The following is a 24,312-nucleotide window of genomic DNA, read 5'->3' on the forward strand; positions in this document are numbered from 1 at the left end:
CAAACAAACAAACAAACAAAAAAACCTTTAATTCTAAACAAACTCAGTTTTTAAGTTTTGTTTTGTTTTTAGTTAAAGCTTAGTTTTTATACCATTGCCATAATAAAGTATTTCTTTTTCACTTTTTAAAAAGACTAATAAAAGGAAATACTTTTTGGTTATCCCTTAAGAGAAAAAAGAATTCCCCAAATAATCCTACAATTCCAAACAAGTAACACTAGGAATACCCTCATATAAAATTATGGCACAGACACACCAGGCACAGTGGCTCGCATCCATAATCCCAATTCTTTGGGAGGCCAAGGTGGGCAGATCGCTTGAACTCAGAAGTTTGAGACCAGCCTGGGCAACATGGCAAAACCCTGTCTTTACAAAAATTGGCAGGGCGTGGTGGCATGCACCCATGGTTCTAGCTACTTGAGAGGCTGAGGTGTGAGGATCACTTGAGCCTGGAAGGCGGAGGTTGCAGTGAGCCGAGATCACACTACTGCACTCTAGTCTGGGTGACAGAGTGAGACTCTGCCTAAAAACAAACAAACAAAAAACAATTATGGTGCAGAGTTAGAACTGGTCAAACTCGGCTGGGCGCGGTGGCTCATGCCTGTAATCCCAGAACTTTGGGAGGCCGAGGCAGGCGGATCACGAGGTCAGATAAAAACCATTCTGACTAACACGATGAAACCCCGTCTCTACTAAAAAAATACAAAAATATTAGCCGGGCGTGGTGGCAGGCGCCTGTAGTCGCAGCTACTCAGGAGGCTGAGGCAGGAGAATAGTGTGAACCCGGAAGGCAGAGCTTGCAGTGAGCCCAGATCACATCACTGCACTCCACCCTGGGCGACAGAGCGAGACTCTATCTCCCAAAAAAAAAAAAAAAAAAAAAAAAGAACTGGTCAAACTCAGGCAACTCTACATGCTACTGACAACTGCCCAGATTAGTACAGATACAGATTCAGCCAGACAATAGTCTAGTTCCCTAAGGAAAGCGCAATATTATGAAATTTGGGGCCTTATGTTTCCCTCTTTTCCTTGCTTCAAGAGTAGCCCATGGAGGACGTTCACAATATAATGTTAAATCAGTTTTAAAAACTAAAATTGAGGCCGGGCGCGGTGGCTCAAGCCTGTAATCCCAGCACTTTGGGAGGCCGAGACGGGCGGATCACGAGGTCAGGAGATCGAGACCATCCTGGCTAACACGGTGAAACCCCATCTCTACTAAAAATACAAAAACTAGCCGGACGAGGTGGCGGGCGCCTGTAGTCCCAGCTACTGGGGAGGCTGAGGCAGGAGAATGGCGGGAACCCGGGAGGCGGAGCTTGCAGTGAGCTGAGATCCGGCCACTGCACTCCAGCCCGGGCGACAGAGCGAGACTCCGTCTCAAAAAAAAAAAAAAAAAAAAAAAAAAAAAAAACTAAAATTGAAACATAAACCTATATATTAATATACCTGTATCTACACACTTGTGTATGTTACATACAGTTACATATATAGGGACTGAAAGGAGAGACACCACAATTCTTATGTCTAGATCTGGAGATAAATGTGATTGCTTTGCCTGGGAGATGGTAACCCTGCTGAACACATCTGTTGGCAGGGGACAAAGTATGTGATGGAGGTGCTGAAAGATCTCATATGCCCAATTTGTTACAGTCTATTTGATGATCCTTGAGTTTTGGCTTACTTGCACAACTTTCGGAAAAAAAAATGCTTAGAAGGCGTATGATAGTTAATACTGAGAGTCAACTTAATTGAAGGATACAAAGTATTGATCCTGGGTGTGTCTGTGAGGGTGCTGCCAAAAAAGATTAACATTTGAGTCAGTCGGGCTGGGGAAGGCAGACCCACCCTTGATCTGGTGGGCACAGTTTAATCAGCTGCCAGCGAATATAAAGCAGGCAGAAAAACGTGAAAAGGAGAGATGGGCCTAGCATCCCAGCCTACATCTTTCTGCCAAGCTGGATGCTTCCTGCCCTCAAGCATCAGACTCCAAGTTTTTCAGTTTTGGGACTCGGACTGGCACTCTTTGCTCCTCAGCTTGCAGACAGCCGATTGTGGGACCTTGTGATCATGTAAGTTAATACTTCATAAACTCTCATATATAAAAACTATGAGTTCTGCCCCTCTAAGAGAACTCTAATACAAGGTATTTTAAAGGAGAATCTGCAGAATTCATTGTGGTGACTATCTCCAATCAGTCAAGTGCCCTGGGGTGCTGTCAGGAAACTTCAGCAACTAGAGCCAATAGCCTGCAGGTTAATCACACCCTGAAGGGTTTGAGGAAAATGTAACAAGATCAAGATCTCTTCTAAAATGCCAGTGTGGAAAGGACATCTGGAGTACCTCTCAGCATTCTCTGGCTGACTGATATACAGCTAATCTGTGGAATCCGTGCTAATGGTGGTAACCACACCAAGCATTGTCTTCTGCTCTATTGAAGAAGTTTATGCTCAGAAAAGAAATGGCTATGCCTTTGCATCCCTGTTCTAGAGTTTTGAGAACTGGCGCTGGGGAGATGTTCCTTCTCACTTGAATACCATGGAGACTAGCAAGTTACTGATTAAAGTATTTAAGTAAAATATTAAAGATTAAAATAAAGGCCGGGTGCAGTGGCTCACACCTGCAATCCCAGCACTTTGGGAGGTCAAGGCAAGTGGATCACTTGAGGTCAGGAGTTCAAGACCAGCCTGGCCAACATGGCGAAACCTCATCTCTACTAAAAATACAAAAATTAGGTCAGGCGCGGTGGCTCACGCCTGTAATCCCAGCACTTTGGGAGGCTGAGGCAGGTGGATCACAAGGTCAGGAGATCGAGACCATCCTGGTAAACACGGTGAAACCTCGTTCTACTAAAAATACAAAAAACAAAATTAGCCGGGCATGGTGGTAGGAGCCTGTAGTCCCAGCTACTCGGGAGGCTGAGGTGAAAGAATGGCACGAACCCGGGAGGCAGAGCTTGCAGTGAGCCAAGATGGCGCCACTGCACTCCAGCCTGGGCAACAGAATGAGACTCCGTCTCAAAAAAAAAAAAAAAATTAGCCAGGCACAGTGGCATGCAACTGTAGTACCAGCTACTTCAGAGACTGAGGGAGGAGGATCCCCTGAACCCAGGAGGCGAAGGCTACAGTGAGCCGAGATTGTGCCACTGCACTCCAGCCTGAGCGACAGAACGAGAGTCTGTCTTAAAAAAAAAAAAAAAAGATTTAAATCAAGTGAATTGGATCCAAAAAATAAAAAATTAAACTTTTTTTTTTTTTTTTTTGAGATGGAGTTTTGCTCTTCTTGTCCAGTCTGGAGTGCAATGGCACAGTCTTAGCTCACTGCAACCCCACCTCCCAGGTTCAAGCGATTCTCCTGCCTCAGCCTCCCCTGACCTCAGGTGACCCACCCGCCTCCACCTCCCAAAGTGCTGGGATTACAGGCATGAGCCACTGTATATAGCCTCAAAAAATGAAACTTAAAGTTAGGCAAACCACTTATCCAGCGATCAACAAACTCAACACCGTCTTGCAGGAGCAATGAATGGCCTTAACATTGCTGAAGCTTTCAAAGTCGTGTCAGAACCCGTCGTGTGCTGCAACAGATGCAGGAATTCTGGGAGGTAATCAAGAAAACTCCTTTACCTCCCTCTAATTTGCCCACAAGTTTCCTAATGAAGAACTTTGATACCAGTCACTGGGAGGACATAAAACTAGTAGTTGTGCATACATGTTCTTTGCCTCAACACATTGGCACATTCATTAACAAGATTCCCTGGATCTTGGTCTTGTTTTGTTTTGTTTTATTTTTTTGAGATGGAGTATCACTCTGTTGCCCAGGCTGGGGTGCAGTGGTGCAATCTTGGCTGCAGTTCAACCTCCACCTCCCAGGTTCAAGCGATTCTTCTGCCTCACCTTCCCAAATAGCTGAGATTACAGGTGTATGACACTGTGTCTGGCCTGTTCATTTATTTTTTGAGCCTCACTCTCAAAATTTTGAGACTCTGCCTTCTGGGTTGAAGCATTTCTCCTGCCTGAGGCTCCCGAGCAGCTGCGGGGACATGTGTGTGCCACCACGCCCAGCTAGTTTTTGTATTTTTAGTAGAGATAGGGTTTTGCCATGTTGGCCAGGCTGGTCTTGAACTCCTGGCCTCAAGCAATCCGCCTGTCTCGACCTCCAAAAGTGCTGGGATTACAGGCGTGAACCACCATGCCTGGCCATCTACAAATAATTTAAAATTATCCTGGGCCGGGCGCGGTGGCTCACGCCTGTAAGCCCAGCACTTTGGGAGGCCAAGGCAGGCGGATCACGAGGTCAGGATATCGAGACCATCCTGGCTAACACGGTGAAACCCCGTCTCTACTAAAAATACAAAAAAAAAATCAGCCAGGCGTGGTGGCAGGCACCTGTAGTCCCAGCTACTCAGGAGGCTGAGGCAGGAGAATGCTGTGAGATGAGAAGGAGGCGAAGCTTGCAACGTGAGCGGAGATCGCAACAGTGCACCTCCAGCCTGGGCCAGCAGAGCGAGACTCCGTCTCAAAAAAAAAAAGTATTTCTACTTTGTGTTATTAATTGATGACTTAGTCCTGAGGAAATGGTCTTTTCACAAGCCCAGAAAACCTGTGAGCCTCCAAATTACATATGCTGTCTATGTGCCATACCCTAACATGTGATGTTTACCATCTAATCATGAATAGACAGAGTTACTCTGTCACTGCAAAACATGCTGACATGAGACTACATTTGGATCTGAGATAAACACAAGGCCCAGTGCTTGAAAGGGAGCGTGGCTAAGTCCAAAGGAGGAAAATGTTCTTTCCACTAGACAGCTCAGGGAAAAGAAATTATGGTAATACCAGATTTGTTTCAGATAAATGCTGAGCCAATGTTACACCAATACCAATATCCGCACACATTTATTGTGTACCCAGGTAACAGAACGGTGTTACAAATAGAACTCTGGTGAGATAGGTCAAGATTATTATCTCCTTTCAAAAAAGGAATAAACTTCGGTAAGACAGGGCTAATTTGTTTTATATCAAATCACTAGGGTGCTTCATTTAAATTTCTTCATTTGTAAAAAGAGGGTAATATTTATTTGGATAATATGTGTCCCCAGATTGTCAGGATCAAATAAAAGAACATGTGGACATGCAGTTTAAAATATATATGTATAAATATTTTTTGAGACAGTTTCACTCTGTCGTCCAGGCTGCAGTGGTGTGATCTTGGCTCACCACAGCCCCTGCCTCCTGGATTCAAGCGATCCTCCTGCCTCGGCCTCCAGACTAGCTGGGATTACGGGCATGCGCCACAATGTCTAATTTTTTTTTTTCCCCTACTTTTAGTAGAGATGGGGTTTCTCCATTTTGGCCAGGCTGGTCTTGAACTCCTGACTTCAAATGATCTGCCTGCCTCAGCCTCCCAAAGTGCTGGGATTACAGGTGTGAGCCACCATGCCCGGCCTGCAGTTTAAAATTTACAAGGGCTATTTATACCATCAATGTCATTCTCATTGTTCATGGTCATAATAATGGATACCAGTGGGTTTGCATAAATGTCATGTGTTTTGGATACTTTCCTTAGGTCTTTATTGTCTAAATAATGCACAAACATCTTTAAGACCTGGCTAAAGAAGCCCAAAAATCAATTTGAAAGTCTGAGCGACAGCTACGTTCCTACTAATAGATGATGATAAATCAACAGGGCAGTTAACTGTAGACGCAGGGAACTGCAATTAATTAACATAATGCAATATTTATTTCACCTGAACCCTTCTCATAAGGAGAGAGAATCAGTTTTTTAGTTTATTGAGGGGTTAATGACTCATGTGACCCATGGGAATGAGGAAAGAGCAAAAGGCAATAGAAAACAAGTTGAACTTAAGAAAAACAACTTGGAGCACTACCCCTGCTCATGGGTGTACTCGGACTTGAGCTGTCACCTGACAGAAGGAATAGCATTGTGTGTGCATGTTTGAAAAAAGGTAAAGGAGCCCTTCCAGAGAAATTTGCCCAGAGGGCTCAAATTCAATAGCTATTGCACAATTTAAAAGACTGACTAGATAAAGTTCTCTGCCTTTGTGGAGAGAAATCTGGTAATCTGGATTTTTTTTTTTTTTTTTTTTCCTGAGACAGAGTCTTGCTCTGTCGCCCAGGCTGGAGTGCAGTGGCGAGATCTTAGCTCACTGCAACCTCCACCTCCCAGGTTCAAGAGATTCTCCTGCCTCAGCCTCCTGAGTAGCTGGGATTACTGGCACGCATCACCACACCTGGCTAATTTTTGTATTTTTAGTAGACATGGGGATTCGCCACATTGGTCAGGCTGGTCTTGAACTCCTGACCTCGTGATCCACCGGCCTTGGCCTCCTAAAGTGCTGGCATTACAGGCGCGAGCCACCACGCCCATCCTGGACATTGTTTTACATTTAAACCTTCAGAAACTTTTTTTAATTTAAACTTTTTATTTTGAGACAATTGTAGATTCACATGTAATCCACACATTGTAAGAAACAATACAGAGAAATCTGGAGTACCATTTCCCCTGTCTTTCCCCAAAGGTGTAGCTGAATATCACAACCAGGATCTCGATGTTGATACGATCAAGATACAGAACAGACTTTGCAAACTTTTTTTTTTTTCTTTTTTTTGAGATGGAGTCTCCCTCTGTCACCCAGGCTGGAGTGCACTGGTACAATCTCGGCTCACTGCAACCTCCGCCTCCCAGGTTCAAGCGATTCTCCTGCCTCATCCTCTGGAATAGCTGGGATTACAGGTGTCTGCCACCATGCCTGGCTAATTTTTTTGAGACGGAGTTTCGTTCTTGTCACCCAGGCTGGAGTGCAATGGCGTGATGTCAGCTCACTGCAACCTCCACTTCCTGGGTTCAAGCAATTCTCCTGCCTCAGCCACCCGAGTAGCTGAGATTATAGGTGCCCACCGCCACATCGGGCTAAGTTTTGTATTTTTAGTAGAGACGGGGTTTCACCACGTTGACGAGGCTGGTCTCAAACTCCTGACCTCAGGCGATCCCACCCGCTTCAACCTCCCAAAGTGCTAGAATTTCAGGCATGAGCCCCCGCGCCTGGCCAATTTTTGTATTTTTAGTAGAGACAGGGTCTCACCATGTTGGCCAGGCTGTTTTCGAACTCCTGGCCTCGAGTGATCTGCCCGCCTTGGCCTTCCAAAGTGCTGGGATTACAGGCACGAGTCACCGTGCCCGTCCAGTCTTTGGAAACATTTAAAATGAGTTGATCACTATCATAATTATTACCACATTCTCACAAGTCAGAAACATTCCTTTAAATTCCAAAATTGCTAAGTGAGGTCTTAGGTGATGTATCACCTAGAGGATTGTGCAGTGATCTGAAAGGCAGCTTGCCATGCTGCCTGGAGTATTTACTCACATTTTTCCCAGGAGTTATAGGCGATTTATACTTGCAAATTAACTACAAAGTTAACTTTGCAGGTAAAGCTGAACATTTCATCACAAGATACAACAGCTCACAAGTCACCTTGCTGAGCAAGCTTCCCAGAGAAAGTTATTAGTATTACGAATGGCTCCAGTTTTTCCACACCCAATTTATTCATTCAACAAGCCTCCTGTAGGGAACTTCTGGCCACTCAGCAATGGCCTGAATGCACTTGCCTCTCTGTAGACCAGTTCCTCAGATATGACTCTTACAGTGCAAATAACAGTTAGTTTTCCTTCAGTTTATTCCAGTGGTCAGTCTTTCTACTGTAACCTTTAAGAGTTCTGCAGGAAGTTTCTGACAAAAACAAAAGTCACTGGCAAGTGTCTGAAGAAATACACAAGAGATGGAGATCCCCCTCCCCAAAGGAAATAGTAGTCACTTACAGAGAAATTATAAGACCTCCTTCTAAATAAAATATTATGAACTTTCAAGGGAAATCCCTTTTGGAATCTGGCAAGGTCACATACAACATTAAAAGCATGTGGAAATGAGGACACAGAATTGTTCAGAGAAGTAGCTAAAACAGAAACTTGAGAATTGCCTATTTCTCCATTTGGATATCTAGAAAAGCTTTTGAAAAGTAATCTAAAGCCAGGCATGGTAGCTCACCGCTGTAATCTCAGCTCTTTTGGAGGCTGAGGCGGGGATCACCTGAGGTCAGGAGTTCTAGACCAGCCTGACTAACATGGCAACAACCCTGTCTCTATTAAAAATACAAAATTTAGCTGGGCGTGGTGTCAGGCACCTGTAATTCCAGCTACTCGGGAGGCTGAGGCAGGAGAGTCAATTAAACCTGGAAGGTGGAGGTTGCAGTGAGCCTAGATTGCGCCACTGCACTCCAGTCTGGGAGACAGAGTAAGACTCCATCGCAAAAAAAAAAAAAAAAAAAAAAAAAAAAAAAAAAAAAGTAATCTAATACCAGGCACCAATACGTTTCTAGAGTATCAATATAATTTCAATGTATACTTGGGATTTGCTGTTCTTTTTTTTTTGGAAACAGAGTCTCACTCTGTCACTCAGGCTGGAGTGCAGTGGTGCAATCTCAGCTCACTGAAACCTGTGCGTCCTGGGTTCGAGCCATTCTCCTGCCTCAGCCTCCCAAGTAGCCGGGATTCAGGCACCTGCCACCATGCCTGGCTAATTTTTGTATTTTTAGTAGAGAGAGGGTTCACCCTGTTGGCCAGGCTGGTCTTGAACTCCTGACCTCAAGTGATCCGCCTGCCTTGGCCTCACAAATTGCTGGGATTACAGGCCTGAGCCACCGCGTCCGGCTGGTTTGTTGTTGTCTCTGCAATTAGCACCCAAAGATAAAATTTCCTTTCCTAAAACGACACCTTGACATACTCAAGTATACAAACAGGAAGACATGACAGTATGAAAGACACCACCTACTCCTCTTGTTATGACACGCATGGTTACCAGTGCTTCTCTCTGGTTTGATCTGCATTGTCAAAAAGAGTTGGGGTAGTTTCCTGAGTTTCCCCTCCCTGTATTACAGGACAAGAAATATCACCAGTGAGAACTAGGTAACACAGAGAGCTGGTTTGCAACTCCTGACTGCTCAGGGAGAAAAATAACCCACATAACAGGGTTTTATCTTTGTTTTCCTTCCAACAGAGCAGCTCAAGCTCTCCCATCACAAAAATTCAATCTATACACAACAATGGAATTCAATAGGAATCCAGGGAAAGGGAAGAAGTGGACAAAACAGACTGAAGTTTAACTTTTCATTTTCCAAATACCCCAAATACCTAAAACACATCAAAAATAAAAAACCCTTTACTTTATCAGTTTTTTGTTTTTGTTTTTGTTTTTGTTTTGAGGCAGAGTCTCACTCTGTTGCCTCGGCTGGAGTGCAGTGGCGCGATATCGGCTCACCGCAACCTTTGCCCCCGGGGTTCAAGCGATTATCCTGCCTCAGCCTCTCATGAAGCTGGGATTATAGGCACGGGCCACCATGCCCAGCTAATTTTTGTATTTTTAGTAGAGATGGGGGTTTCACCAAGTTGGCCAGGCTAGTCTCGAACTCCTGACCTCAGGAGTTCGATTCACCTGCTTTGGCCTCCCGAAGTTCTGGGATTACAGGAGTGAGCCACCATACCTGGCCTGGTTTACTGACTATAAATAGCTTAAATAGGGACATTATCCAGATTCCAGAAAATAATACAGATATTTGGATAAATTAGGTAACTTTTGGTTACCTAGATTTTGTGCCATAAATCTAAAAACTTTATTAGCTTACTTATCACTAATATACCTGTCAAACTGTTGCTATGGAGCTTTCTACCATCAAGATATACAACCAAAGAAAAAAGGATTACTCAGAGTAGTAAAGAGTTCTGGAATGGGATACTGCGGAGATATAACCCACCCTTTTGGGACTGCAGTGCCAAACCCGGAAATCACCTGTGTTTCACCAATCAGAACATCCTGCTTTTTATATTTTAATGGACATGGTTTGTATCACATATGTCATTATGTTAATGGTTGGTAGCTATAAAACTTTTTTTTGCTTACATCTACCTGTATCTACTCTTTCAAATTTGTACAAAAAATCCAGCTCCGAGTGTGTATCTTGATCTGGCAGAAACTAGCTATCCTTGAAAAGCTTGGATAGTCCAAGGGTTCCTATCTTGACGATTTCAATGCCAGTTTAGTGAGCTAAGAAATGAACTAGAAACCAGAATGCCAGTTAGTGCTAAAACGGACACACTGAGTGACCACAGGACTTCCTTCTTGGCCAAACTGAGAGAGGAGACTGTCATGAACAATATTAATATTAATGAAGCAAAACACTCTGATGATTTAGATGACAGCAGTAACTTCACTATGTTTTTTCCCATTTGTGCTGTGTGTGTGTGTGTGTGTGTGTGTGTGTGTGTGGTGCTTGATAATTTTTTATGGCCTTATGTGCCCATCCAGGTGAGAAAACATAATTGAGGTCTAAGGCTTCCCTAGAAAGACTCTTAGAGATCATGCATTGTATCTGTATCTTAACTTACTTTTTTTATTTCTAAGATAATATTCTCCTAAATATTCAAACAATAATATAAGTTCTTTGCCTTTTGACCACCACCCAATTCCACTTACCTTTCCAAAAATATCCAATGTTAATTAGTTATGTATTCTACTCCTTTTCTGTACACACAAATACATACAACCGAGGCTGGGTGTGGTAGGGTCATGCCTGAAATTTCAGCACTTTGGGAGGCCGAGGAGGGAAGATCACTTGAGCACAGGAGTCTAAGACCAGCCTGGGCAACATAGCAAGACCTTGTCTCTACAAGAAATTTTACAAAATTAGCTGGGCATGGTGGTGCATGCCTATCATCCAACCTACCCCAGAGGCTGAGGTGGGAGGACTGCTTGAGCCCAGGAATTTGAGGAGGCAGTGAGCTAAGATGGCACCACTGCACTCTAACCTGGGCAACAGGGTTAAAAAAAAAAAAATATATATATATATAGGTACACACGCACTAAACTGCAATTATATATCTTTTTGTTTGTTTGTTTTTGAGACGGAGTCTCACTTTATTGCCCAGGCTGGAGTGCAGTGGCGCCATCTCGGCTCACTGCAAGCTCCGCCTCCCGAGTTCACGCCATTCTCCTGCCTCAGCCTCCCGAGTAGCTGGGACTACAGGCGCCCGCCACCATGCCCGGCTAATTTTCTGTATTTTTAGTAGAGACGGGGTTTCACCATGTTAGCCAGGCTGGTCTCAATCTCCCGACCTCGAGATCCGCCCGCCTCGGCCTCCCAAAGTGCTGGGATTACAGGCGTGAGCCACCACTCCCGGCTCGATTTTATTTCTTGAACAGAATTTGCAGAAACTGAAAGTCTCCATTTCGGTAGCCAAAACCGCAATTACTTTTGCACCAACATAATACTTTAAAAGCAAACAAAAAAACCAGTTGTCATTCAAACATAAATTCAACTGGCGCTCAATTTTGTTTTCACTTAAGTTAATCAGATGTTCATGTTACTATGAAGTTGACTAGTTAATTTGTAATGAATGGTGACCTAATATTTCACCGAGTAGTCAAGCCCTCTTTCCACTAAACCAAGCTGCTTCTCACTGTACTAAACTCCGGCCTCTCTATAAACTTTCAGGTGTTCCACTCCTTGTCACCTTCCCCTAGATCCTGAGTGGGGTTCACTCTCTTACCTCCCTCAGGGGCCACTTCTCAACACTTAAAGAGCTCCTATTGGCCTCGCACGGTGGCTCACGCTTGTAATCCCAGCACTTTGGCAGGCCGAGGCGGGCGGATCACCTGAGGTCGGGAGTTCAAGACTAGCCTGACCAACATGGAGAAACCCACAAAAAATTAGCCGGGCATGGTGGCGCATGCCTGTAATCCCAGCTACTCGGGAGGCTGAGGTAGGAGAATTGCTTGAACCTGGGAGGCGGAGGTTGGGTGAGCCGAGATCGTGCCATTGCACTCCAGCCTGGGCAACAAGAGCGAAACTCCGTCACACACACACACACACACACACACACACACACACACACACACACACACACACAAAGACTTCCTATCTCCACCTGGGTCCCCAAGAGGTATCTCCTTTTCTCCTGAGCCTAGGTCACCTCGGGGTTCCCTGAAGTTCCTCAGAAAAGGCTGCACAAGTCAGGACAAGAAGTCCAGGAAATGGGGGGTCGCCGATGACCACGCCCCGGGGCTGTTTGGGAACCCCAAAATATACTGAGGTGGAACGATTGCGGGGTCATTATGGGGTCAGGCTGAGGGGGCCGGGCCCAGACCTATTCACGTGACCCGGTCCCAGGGAGAAGAGTTTGTTCACCCACCAGAGGGAACGCCGAACGCGATGGGAGTGTGGCACCCTCCCTTCCCGGGGAGTCCTGGGCGTTGCTCTCCCACCCCGGCGCGACGCAATCTCTCCGCGCCAGGGGCGGGACGCGCTTGACGCCATCTCCGGGCGCCCGGCTGGGGGGGCGCTGGGTGTGGGGCGGCTCCGGGGCCGGGGATGGCGGCGGCCGCGGTTGCGGCCGCTCCGGGACGAGCGGGTGGATCCCGGGAAGCGCTGTGAAATGGGCTGGTGAGTGTCCCTGGAAGTGGTGGCCGCCGGGGCCAGGCAGGCCTGGGCTCGGTGCTTCTGAGGAAGTGGCCCTCAGGAGCCCGTTGCTCCGCCGAGCCGGGGCCCATGAACCGCAGACAGACAGAGGGGAGAGGCCGCACCTAGACCCCCTTGCGCTTCTCTCTGGCCTGACCTGAAAGGCGGCCTCAGGCCCCGGCGCCCCGAAGGCTGTGTCCCTGCGAGCCAAGGTGTCAGAGTCTGCGGGGCGGGAAGGGCCCCCAAACAAGGAAGCGTCGCCTGCGGGCCTCGCCCCTGCCCCCTTGGTGAAGGGTGGACCCCTTACTCTCTAAACGCAGAACTCCCAATTTCGAGCCCTACCCTTGTTGGCACAAGGATTGCGGGACCACTGGGAGCCATAACCCTAGTCTCGCACCTCTAGCAGAGGTTTGAGTCTCCAGCTGGGTTCAGCCCCTTGATTCCGACCCAAGCGTGATGAGGAGCTTGGTTCCGGGCTCTGCTAGCAGCGTTGGCAACTCTCCTAACAGCCTGTTAGCTCGGTTGGGGTCACAAGCTACGTTTTCCCTTTGAGATCTTCAGTGAGGTTCTCGAGAGGCTGAGGTTTCGGATTCTTAAGTGTGTTTTGCGTGGTGGGAATCTGGCGCACAGGCTTGGCTCTTTGTTGTCCTTTCTGCAGACCTTTTGCCTCTTTCGGTCCTTTTACTAGTCTATATTTGCTAAACTCTGGGTGACCTGGAGGCAGGTTTTCTTTAAAGTTTTCGTTACAGAAAGCAAGGATCATTTTGGGATTGAAGATGTGACCCCAGTTTCTGTTGGGAATGAAGAAGAAAGCAAACTGCTTTTCAGTTACTAAAACTGCTGGTGGAGAAAAGAGGCATCATTTATGCCACTGTGTAATATGTGTGGAATTAGGAATTTGTCTTCCCACTATGTTTTCCTATCCTTCCACCTTTTGTATGCACCTGCACCTTGCCAATCTCAAGAGAGATGTTGCATTTGTTTTGGGTTGAGGCTTGGAGTGTTCTGTAGGACTTGGACAGGATAGTCAGTTTCTCAGAGCACTCACTCATCTGTACTACTTTCTCTGTTTTCAGAGGTTAAGGCTCCATTCTTTCACGCTTTGCGTTTCTAGCAAGTGGAGATTCACATACTGGTGGTTTAGCGGTAGTTTTGTTTCACCGATGTTAGCCACCTGAGGACCAAGGCAATATTTTCCGGTTATTTCATACCTGATTCAGCACTTGGTATAAAGTAGTCACTCAGAAAATTTTACACACACACACACACACACACGCTCATTTTTTTTTAACCCTGAAAATCTCTTAGTAAGTCTTCCCCTTGAGTGACTGACTACCCCTTGACCTCTTTTTCTGCCCCAGAAACATAAATAATTGTTCTTTTTCATCTAGTGCTGCCTTTTTCATTTAAATAACGCCATATTTATGTTTTCACAGGCCCAGAATAAAGGGGAAATCCATGGAGTTGATTTTTCCTGCTTCCCACTGTTCATATGGGAACAGTGTTAAAGCTTCCGTTTTTATTTGCATTTATCTGAAATTTGTATTGGAAGCAAATTTAACCTTTGGGGAACAGGCACAGGTAGATGTTAGGGAAATGATGTTAAGGAAAACTAATGAAATGTGATACATGAAAATTTTTTTTCAGGGATGACTTCTTACAAGTTGGAACATTAGAGATGTTTTTCTTTCTGTTCAACTGCCTGAGCACTCTGGGTAAATGTACCGTTTACCTGTGGGGAAGAAGATGAGGCAAGGACGTGTATACTGTAATGCTTTGGAATTACAGAGGTCAGGCAGCCGCTTACTCCATTCCTGTTTCTATCTTCTAGGCTCCCGAGCCAGCCGGGAGGACACTTACTACAGCTGCTCAGAAGCACCACTGGAAACTCAGGTAATACCAGCACTTTGAATTCCTTGTTTCAGGAAAACATCTGGGATGTCACAGTGGAAAAACAGAACAGAATATAATATAGAAAGCTCTTTTCAGATCCAAAGAACTGGAACCTGGTTGGAAGAAATAGGCAGCAAAGTTCATGTGTACTGAAGTGTTCAGACCAAAAAGTTGCTTTATAACAATGGACAGAAGCATTTGTAAAAGGTGACAGTAAGAGAAAGGGGAAAGAGAACTTTCTTATGAATCATACAGATATGGGGAAAAAAACAGGCATGTTTAGAGGAATGGAACCAGAATTTTATGGAGTGGTGCCTGGAGCAGACCTACAGTGGATAAAGAGCTATTAGTAAAAGAAAGCACAAAGAAAAAAGAAAGGGAATGGATAGAGAAGGCAAATTGAAGGTGATCACTGAGAAGAAAAGAAGCCTTTTGAGACTAGGGAACCGGAAGTGTACGTAAGGTCAGAAGAATTTTGTTGTTCTTTGGTGAAGAGGAGAAACAAGTTGACAGCAAACTAGTTTAATCACTCTCACTATATAGAGGCTGAGTTAAAATGTATTATTTCATGGGGCAAAGATGTTAATTTTCATAACCTGGTTAGGGAGCAAAGTTTGAAAAAAAAAAGACACAAGCAGACCTGAGGATTTTGACACCTAGGTCCTTGAGGTACTGATGATATGAGGCAAAGGAGGAAGAGAGTTTTTAGCCAGGCTTGGGATAGTGGTAGGTGAGATCATAACCCAAATTAGGCTACAGAAAGGAAGCAAGGATGAGGTCATGTGTTCAGGAAAGAAGGTGGCACATTCATGTTTGGTAGCAAAAGGAGAAACTTAAGAAAAAGAGCCAGCAGGTGGCTCGGCGCTGTGGCTCACACCCGTAATCCCAACACTTTGAGGGGCTGAGGTGGGCAGATCACCCAAGGGCAGGAGTTCAAGACTAGCCTGGCCAACATGGTGAAACTCCATCTCTATTAAAAATATAAAGTTAGCCGGGCATGGTGGTGCATGCCTGTAGTCCCAGCTACTCGGGAGGCCGAGGCAGAATTGCTTGAACCTGGGAGGCGGAGGTTGCAGTGAACTGAGATTGCACCATTGCTCTCTGGCCTGGGCAACAAGAGCAAAACTCCATGTGTGTAAAAAAAAAAAAAAAAAAAAAAAACCAAAAGAGCCAGCAGGAAAGACCATGTGTTCAGAGCCCCCTTTGGGAAGAAGGCAGAAAAGAGACAAGGTGCTCATGGCTCATGAGACACATGACTAACTGTGAAGCTGTTGGTCTCTCTGGGCTTGTGGAGCCCACAGGTTATTTGTGCATTGGTGAATGCTTGTCTCTATAGCTCTTTGAGCCTTGTGTTTCTCTCATGTCCCAGGCTGGATGAGTTGGGGGTAGCCTCCTTATCTGCCCCTTTCTCTTTCCTCCTTATTTTCTAACAGTCCCCTTTGTTACATCTTCCTCCATGGCACAGTTCTTTGTATTTCCTTTGTCTTGGCTCATCCCTAGGTTACTTTTCTTTGCCTCTGATTTGTTCCCTAGCAGATGTGGGCGCCCCAGCCAGAAGCAGAGAGGGGTACAGGGAAGCTACAGAGAAGCCCCTTCTGATGCCCCAGGGAGCAAGCCGACTCCTTCCAGGCTCCAGGAATACCACAGAGCAATATGAAACCTGTTCATGAGAGGAGTCAGGAATGCCTTCCACCAAAGAAACGAGACCTCCCCGTGACCAGCGAGGATATGGGGAGAACTACCAGCTGCTCCGCTAACCACACACCCTCCAGTGATGCTTCTGAATGGTCCCGAGGGGTTGTGGTGGCTGGGCAGAGCCAGGCAGGAACCAGAGTCAGCCTGGGGGGTGATGGAGCTGAGGCCATCACCGGTCTGACAGTGGACCAGTATGGCATGCTGTATAAGGTGGCTGTGCCACCTGCCACCTTCTCACCAACTGGCCTCCCGTCTGTGGTGAATATGAGCCCCTTGCCCCCGACGTTTAATGTAGCGTCTTCACTAATTCAACATCCAGGCATCCACTATCCCCCAATCCACTATGCTCAGCTCCCATCCACCTCACTGCAGTTCATTGGGTCTCCTTATAGCCTTCCCTATGCTGTGCCACCTAATTTCCTACCGAGTCCCCTGCTGTCTCCTTCTGCCAACCTTGCCACCTCTCACCTTCCACACTTTGTGCCATATGCCTCACTTCTGGCAGAAGGAGCCACTTCTCCCCCACAGGCTCCCTCCCCGGCCCACTCATTTAACAAAGCTCCCTCTGCCACCTCCCCACCTGGGCAATTGCCACATCATTCAAGTACTCAGCCGCTGGACCTTGCTCCAGGTCGGATGCCCATTTATTATCAGATGTCCAGGCTACCTGCTGGGTATACTTTGCATGAACCCCCTCCAGCAGGCGCCAGCCCAGTTCTTACCCCTCAGGAGAGCCAGTCTGCTCTGGAAGCAGCTGCTGCAAATGGAGGACAGAGACCGCGAGAACGAAATTTAGTAAGACGGGAAAGTGAAGCCCTTGACTCCCCCAACAGCAAGGGTGAAGGCCAGGGACTGGGGCCAGTGGTAGAATGTGTGGTGGATGGACAGTTGTTTTCAGGTTCTCAGACTCCACGGGTGGAGGTAGCGGCACCAGCACACCGGGGGACCCCGGACACCGACCTTGAGGTCCAGCGAGTGGTTGGCGCTTTAGCTTCTCAGGACTATTGTGTGGTGGCAGCTCAGAGGAAGGAGGAACCCAGCCCCCTCAACCTATCCCATCATCCCCCCGACCATCAGGGTGAGGGGCGAGGGTCAGCCAGGAACCCTGCGGAGCTGGCAGAGAAAAATCAGGCCCGTGGGTTCTACCCTCAGTCCCATCAGGAACCAGTAAAACATAGACCTTTACCCAAAGCAATGGTTGTAGCCAATGGCAACCTGGTGCCCACTGGAACTGACTCAGGCCTGCTGCCTGTGGGCTCGGAGATCCTGGTAGCATCAAGTCTGGACGTGCAGGCCAGAGCCACCTTCCCAGACAAAGAGCCAACGCCGCCCCCCATTACCTCCTCCCACTTGCCTTCCCATTTCATGAAAGGCGCCATCATCCAGCTGGCTACGGGAGAGCTGAAGCGGGTGGAGGACCTCCAGACCCAGGATTTTGTGCGCAGTGCCGAAGTGAGTGGGGGGCTGAAGATTGACTCTAGCACGGTCGTGGACATTCAGGAGAGCCAATGGCCTGGATTTGTCATGCTACATTTTGTGGTTGGTGAGCAGCAGAGCAAAGTGAGCATCGAGGTGCCCCCCGAGCACCCCTTCTTTGTATATGGCCAGGGTTGGTCCTCTTGCAGCCCTGGGCGGACGACACAACTCTTCTCTCTGCCCTGCCATCGGCTACAGGTGGGAGATGTCTGCATCTCTATCAGTTTACAGAGCTTGAACAGTAACTCAGTGTCTCAGGCCAGCTGTGCTCCCCCAGGCCAGCTGGGTCCCCCCCGAGAAAGGCCTGAGAGGACGGTCTTGGGACCCAGAGAGCTATGTGACAGTGAGGGGAAGAGCCAGCCGGCAGGAGAGGGCTCCCATGTGGTAGAGCCTTCCCAGCCTGAGCCTGGTGCTCAGGCCTGCTGGCCAACCCCGAGCTTCCAAAGATACGGCATGCAAGGGGAGGAGGCACGGGCTGCGCTGCTCCGTCCCTCTTTCATTCCACAGGAGGTAAAGCTGTCCATTGAAGGGCGTTCCAATGCGGGAAAATGAACCTCTTTCCCAGACCAGGACTGGGGCTTTACCCCAGAGCCTTGCCTCGCCACCGTGAGCAGGCAGAGGATTTGCACACGCCGAGCAGGGAATGGCTTTCTTGGCAGTGAGATTTGGGGGAAAGGGGAGGCATGAAGTCAGCCTCCCAAGGCAGGATCTGTTGCTCATTACCCCATGGTGTCCTTTCAGGACAACCCCAGAGGGTGTTGTGATAGGGAGCAGCAGGCCTGGGGCAAGGAAGGAAGGGGGTGCACACAGGAGAAGAAACATTCCAAAATCAGGGCCTCCCTGTTCTTTCCTCCCCATCCCTAGCTCCTGCAAGAGAAAGTCCAGGCTTTGGGAGCAGATGGCAGAGGGAGGGAGTAAAGAGAGCCAAAAATGATGATCCACAGCTTATAGTAGCAGTTAAACTGTCAGAAGTTTTTTTTCTTTTTTTGTGGTGGAAGGCCAGGAGGCCCCAAGGTTGGAAATAAGAGGGTTCCCACCCAGAACCCTTCTTGTGAGAGATGCGCACTTTAAAGGGTGATTTTGTTCCAGATGTCTGTGGCTGAGTGTGTAGGGGAGGAGCACTCTGATCTACAGGACTCTGCTTGATCCTCTGCTTCATAGCTCTTCCCCATCTCTCCTCACCATTCCGCCTACAAGGCTTCTAGCAGCACGGGGGCCCAGAGGGAGAGCCCCTTCAGGGTTCAGAGTGAAGTACTACCTTGCCAGGGATTCAGTCAGGAGACTTTGGGAGAGAGACTTGATAGCCAGGCTGACTGGGTTCTAGGCAGGGCCTCTGGAAAGGTAGCTCACCTAACAAAGCTCCTCCAATTCAGCATGCCAGACTCACTTTGAAATCTCACAGAATCTTGCTGGTAATGGTGACTTTAGAAAGAACTGGTAGACCCTTTTTTCCCAGGCACTGATCCCCCACCTTTGTCTGTGTTGTGCCTAAGTGCCTGCGCCACCCCCACCCTCCTGCCGCCCTGACCTCTGCATGGTGTTGTGACCTGGGCCTCATTTGTAGCTGCATTGCCTTTCCTTGTCTGCAAAGTTGGTTTTGTCCACTCTGACCAAGACCTCTAGTTTTTGGTGGGTAGGGGTCTCTCTGGTTTCCCCTTCAGCTATAATCTCTATTTTTAAAATCTCAAAATCATGTCCCCTCCACTTCCACTGCCAAACAGCTTGGTGGAGAAAGAAGAAGGGAACTATGCCCTGGGCCAGGGCTAATGCATGGCTGGGAGGGCCCATCATACATTTTCACACGTCCCATATGCCCCTCACGTCTTATTCCACTGCTTCTCCCAGCATTCTGGTGTCTCCAAGCCATCCCCTCCCACTACCAGCTCTAAGATTCTAGGATAGTCTTGATAACATTTCAATACCTGAATAGATGTCATTTTGTGGTGGTATATTCCTCTGCAAAAAGTATTTTCAATCTTAGTTGCATTTGCACCCCCCCAGCCCCCGCCAATGTCTTAATCCCACATTTTCTTCACAAGTTTTAGCATCAGCTCAGACCGTGGGGTTCCATTGGGTATTGGGAATTAGGCTCCCCCACTAGCTTTCAGGTGGGTGAGTTTTTTTTGTTTGTTTTTTGGGGGTCTTTAGACTCTTGAAGGCAACTCAGGGTATTGTCCACCCAGCTCTCTGGTTAGACTTCTCCCAGGCTATGATCCTGTCATGTCCTTTATAAGGTGTACTTGGATTGGCCGCGACCTGGCCTGGCATCAGGAGTCCAAACCTCTGAGGTCTGATGTCTGCTCTGTCAAGGACTTTCGGCAAGTCTCGTGACCTCTGGCTCTTTCACTTCCTCCCCACCTGCCAAATGGGGATAAATAATCTTACCTACCTCCTGGGGGGAGGGGAAGTTCTGAGAATGGAGTCATTCTTAGTGTTCAGGTGCTAAAGGTTGTTCTCCTGGGGGAACAGAGTGACTGAAACTGGCTTGTTTGCTACAAGCCCTACACTCCACTCTTTCATTCCTTGAAAGCAGTCGCCTGGTCAGTCAGCTTTTGGGGGTCCATCAAAGGAAGCTGCTGACCTGACCACGAGTGCTTCAGTATCTGGTTTGTATCAGAACCAGACACCAACTGCGTACTGCATTTGGGATCATATCTTTCCCCTTCTCTGTCCCCCATTCTCTGAATGCTGCTTTCTCTGGCTTGTTTCCTACAGTGGGGGCCTGTGGGGTTGAGTCTTGAGGAATCTCCTCAAATGAGAGCCTTGGGAGAAGGCCTCATCTCTGGCTGTTTCATGAGCAACTCATTCCTAGAGTTCATTGTTTGCACGGGTTTCTCACAAGCGTCCTTCCTCATAGGAAGGTTCATCAACTGAATTTAGTGACATGTACACAGAAGATGCTCAAGCAGTGTCTGCAAGGACACAAGCTGAGCTTTCTGCTTATGGGGCAAACCTATATCTAACCAGATACAGACCAATTAGTTTAAATCAAATAACGCTCCACTTGGGCTACTTGTGACTTTCCAACCTGTTAACTTCCACGGAATTCTGGAAAAGAGAAATTCTTGAGGACCCTGGCAGGTTGGGCCCTGACCTTTCTGTTGCTGCTCCTCTTTTGTCTCTTGCTGGTGAAGCAATACCAGCAGCTCCTGTAATATCACAATATCGTTCCATGCATATATAACATATTAACACTTGATTTTGCTGAGCTGCAAAGGTATCTCATAAACTATGGTCCCCAGGAAAAGAAGCTCTGTGCTCTAAATCTCGGTCAGAGCTGTGGTCTTCCCCTTGCCTTTAACCTCTAGTTTAGTCTTTTCCTCCAGGCATGAAAAATATGACTAACCTGTGGTGTGTCCATTCTTCCTTATAGGAATTTCCTGAGTTTGCAGGAGACATGAGAGCAGTTTTTAGAGAGTATTTTAGTGGGAAGTTGTCAACTTTTTAGGAATGAGCAGTTGACGAGGGCCAGAGCCTGTCAGAGCCTGTTTCCAGCTCTTAGGAATAGAAAGGAGGACTGCTGACTGTCTGGCACTGTATAAAAATGTGTATACCAATTTGGGAATAGGGGAACCCAGTCATGGATGGATAATAAGCCAAGTCTTGAATCATTCCTATCAAGATTAGTGTACATGAGGAAGAGGTGGCATGGGGGGAAGAGGATCTAGGAGTTCAGAGCTGAGTGCTTGTACCTGAGGGGAGGGGCCTCAGCCGATCTGGGCTGATCCTTCTATATTCTTGGTCCCAGTTGGTCATACCACCAAGGGCTTTGCTCTGCGCTGCTTTGCCACTGCTGCTGTCTGCTCACTGTCCTGCTTGCTGCCCTCTACAGCTCCCTATCCTCCATGTCTTTGGCCATGTAGATTAAGTCTAGGCGTCCGGTTCATTCTTACCTGTGTTAGGCCACATTATTTTATAGCAAAGTCATGTTGAATAGGGATGGTATGAAATGCTGCTGGTGGACTGGTGAATCCAAAGGGATATGGCTTCAGTGCTGTTGGGAGCCTTTTGGCTCCAAATGTCTGACTATCTTGAGGAAGAAACAAGCAGGTTTCTACTCGTGGTGTCTTCTGTTAATTAACTTCTTTCCTTTGTGGTATCTTGTATCCTGTTTTAAAAACTAAATGAAGGGAACCACATTAGGGGACCATGCCAGCATCCCAGTGAAGTTTGTCCAGCTCCAGTTAGGTGGATTCTGGAGTTTGAAGAGGGTTTAAAGTTTGGCTGAAATAGCACCTCAAGTGGGGTTTAGTTTTATTTTTACTGGTGGGCATCATGAGCGATTTAGGGGGAAGCACAGGATGGTGGTGTGATTTAAACCTGCAGTAAGCAGGCATATTGAAGAGTTGAGTGATCACACTGGAGATGAAGGGTTGGACATGGATTGACTGGGAAAAGGCCTGGGTCCATTGGAGTAAAGACAACCTGGTTAATTGAATTGGCCATGGGAAGTTAGGTCACAGTCTTATAAACAAAGTAAATAGGACAGAGACTAAGTTTTAGGGAGACATCTTGGCCTCCTAGGCTAAGTTTACTAAACCACACTGAAGCTACAGTACCTTCCAGATGGGCAAAAGTGTACACTACAGTTGAGGAGCTGAACCTTATTAGGTTGGATGTTGATCAGGAACCTGTTTGCCCTTTGCTGGGAAGCCTTCACCCTCCATCTTCCCTGGGGTAGGGAAGGTCTCCCACATTATGCAATAATAAAATAAGCATCTGGGTCTTTGCAGCTGTCAGTTGCTCTTTCAACTCTAGGATCCATCTTTGGACCAGAAGCCTGGTCTGGGCCTAGGATGACACTGGCCCCAGAGATGCTAGAGTCGACTGCACTCTCTCCTTAGCTGCAGACTATGCACAGTGCCTGGGGCGGAAGGAGGAGAGGTGTTGGGGTTTGCCCTGCTGCCTCCCCAGCAGGAACAATAGTCATAAATGCACTTTTCACACTAAAGGTTTCTTTATTAGTTCTCCAGTAAAACCTAGATCCCCCCTGGTAGATTGCGAACTCAAAGTCTTTGTGATCCCAAAGCCATTCCACTGCAAATGCCCAGCAGTGAAGATGGCCTCAAATTGGGTTCCTGCCTGCAGTGTGTGTGGCAGCAGCCCATGTGCCTTTACCTATTGTCAAACTTGCAAGCATTTATTTGTCTTTATGACTGTCATGGGGACTGAGGTTCTTCAGAGAGAGAGAGAGAGAGAGTGAGCTGATGACACAGTGGTTTTATACCCACCCCCTGGACAGGGAGTTTGCACGTAGTTGTGAGCTGTGAGTGGTTAGTGCATTGCTGGTATTGCTGAAGGCAGGGTTGATCCCTCACTTGATTGATACTTGCATTCAAGAGAATCTAGATTGTGTTGGGGGAGGGACTGACTGTACTCATGGCTAACTTAAAGTATTAAAATAAGGCTGTCCCCTACAACCTTCTTAGTCACACAGGATCCCTGTAGCCAAAACAGTATATGATCCAGCTGCAGAGAGCAGACTGCTCTCAGCTTGCACAGCACCTTAGGCGAGGGAAGAATATATGGATAGGGAATGGGGTGGAGAAAGAAGGATGGGAATGTTGTCATCCAGGTGGCTTTAGGGTCCTAAGGAGTGGAGAAGGATGGCACTGGGGAGGTCTGGATGGATCTGTGTAGGAGTTCCCTGTAGATAAATTACTGATCCCCCATCTACTATCCCCAGTATGTAATGGCTGAATTAATATGTAATCAACTGCATTGTATCTAAAGCCTTAGAACTAGTCAGGTGCTCCCTCCACCCAATACCATTTCTTACCCTCTAATCCTACCTGATCTTTAACAAAGCATTAATAATTCTAAGGATAATCTCTATTTTGTTGTGCTTTTTGTAACTGTTTTAAATAAATCAATTTGTACTGTATATTTGTACTTTTGTGAGATCCTTTTTGCTGTTTTACCATTTTAAGTCTCTGTACTTGGCTACACACAGATTGTATTTTTATTGTTAATGCTCTTCTTATGGATACCTGCATTTAACTTGTGGACTATGTAAACACAATATCTATCAATATCTATATATCTATATATCTATCTATATAAACTACTAGCTTTTCCTTTTGGTGTTTGCGCCTTCTTCCTATCCCAGCCTTAGATGGTGGCCATGGGGTGGGCGATAGAAACCTTTGTGGGAGCAGTTGTAATGGAGCACAAATGGTGCCTATATTGTGCGGTGAGCTCAAGGCAGATGGCATGATCTTGTCCTCAAGCATGGTTTCTCCCCTCTGTTGGTGTGGATTTCAGAGACCCAGAAGTCTACCTGAAGACTTAGATTCTAGTGGAATCACAAGGATCTGTAGGCACCTTCACTGCTGGCCTTCTCCCCATTTCTTTACTCAGGAATACTGCGAGAAATTGTTGGAATAAGTCAGCCCCAATCATAGCTACTGCCTAAAATTTAGAAAGCTTGCCACTAGTAAGTGGCATTTATGGAACACTTATTATGTGCTACAGAATATCCTAAGTGCTTTCTCTATACGGACAAGCATTTGTTGCTACTATTTCCATTTTGTGGATGGGGAAGCCAAGACATAGAGGTTAAGTACTACTTCCCCAAAGTTACACAGCTAGTAAGTGGCAGGGTACTTCTGAACCCAGAGATGCAACTCCTGAGTTGGTATGAATTCAGAGTTTCTTGTGAAGATTGAGATCATCTATGTAAAGCGCTCAGAATCATCTTTGGCACATAATGAGGACTCAAGTCATT

General features: G+C 46.9%; 1 protein-coding gene and 1 pseudogene across 2 annotated transcripts; both read left to right on the forward strand.

Moving 5' to 3' along the window:
- Positions 1-1,609: 1,609 nt before the first annotated feature.
- On the forward strand, positions 1,610-12,812 carry LOC104654749 (annotated as a pseudogene).
- Positions 12,371-23,662, forward strand: ATXN1L (ataxin 1 like). Of its 2 annotated transcripts, none has more exons than XM_030924344.1 (3): positions 12,371-12,506; positions 14,353-14,414; positions 15,948-23,662. In XM_030924344.1, exon 3 carries the CDS (start codon positions 16,068-16,070, stop codon positions 18,135-18,137), a length of 2,070 nt encoding a protein of 689 aa, XP_030780204.1. In that variant the 5' UTR covers positions 12,371-12,506; positions 14,353-14,414; positions 15,948-16,067; the 3' UTR covers positions 18,138-23,662. The 2 variants fall into 2 exon arrangements, with proteins under 2 accessions (XP_030780204.1, XP_030780203.1); XM_030924343.1 differs by having other exon boundaries at positions 15,951-23,662.
- Positions 23,663-24,312: the final 650 nt, after the last annotated feature.

Source organism: Rhinopithecus roxellana, chromosome 20, assembly GCF_007565055.1.
Source record: "Rhinopithecus roxellana isolate Shanxi Qingling chromosome 20, ASM756505v1, whole genome shotgun sequence".
Taxonomy (NCBI): domain Eukaryota; kingdom Metazoa; phylum Chordata; class Mammalia; order Primates; family Cercopithecidae; genus Rhinopithecus; species Rhinopithecus roxellana.

What these genes read in the sequence shown, in the direction of transcription:
- ATXN1L (XM_030924344.1), top strand. Translation starts at nt 16,068, where the DNA reads ATGAAACCTGTTCATGAGAGGAGTCAGGAATGCCTTCCACCAAAGAAA.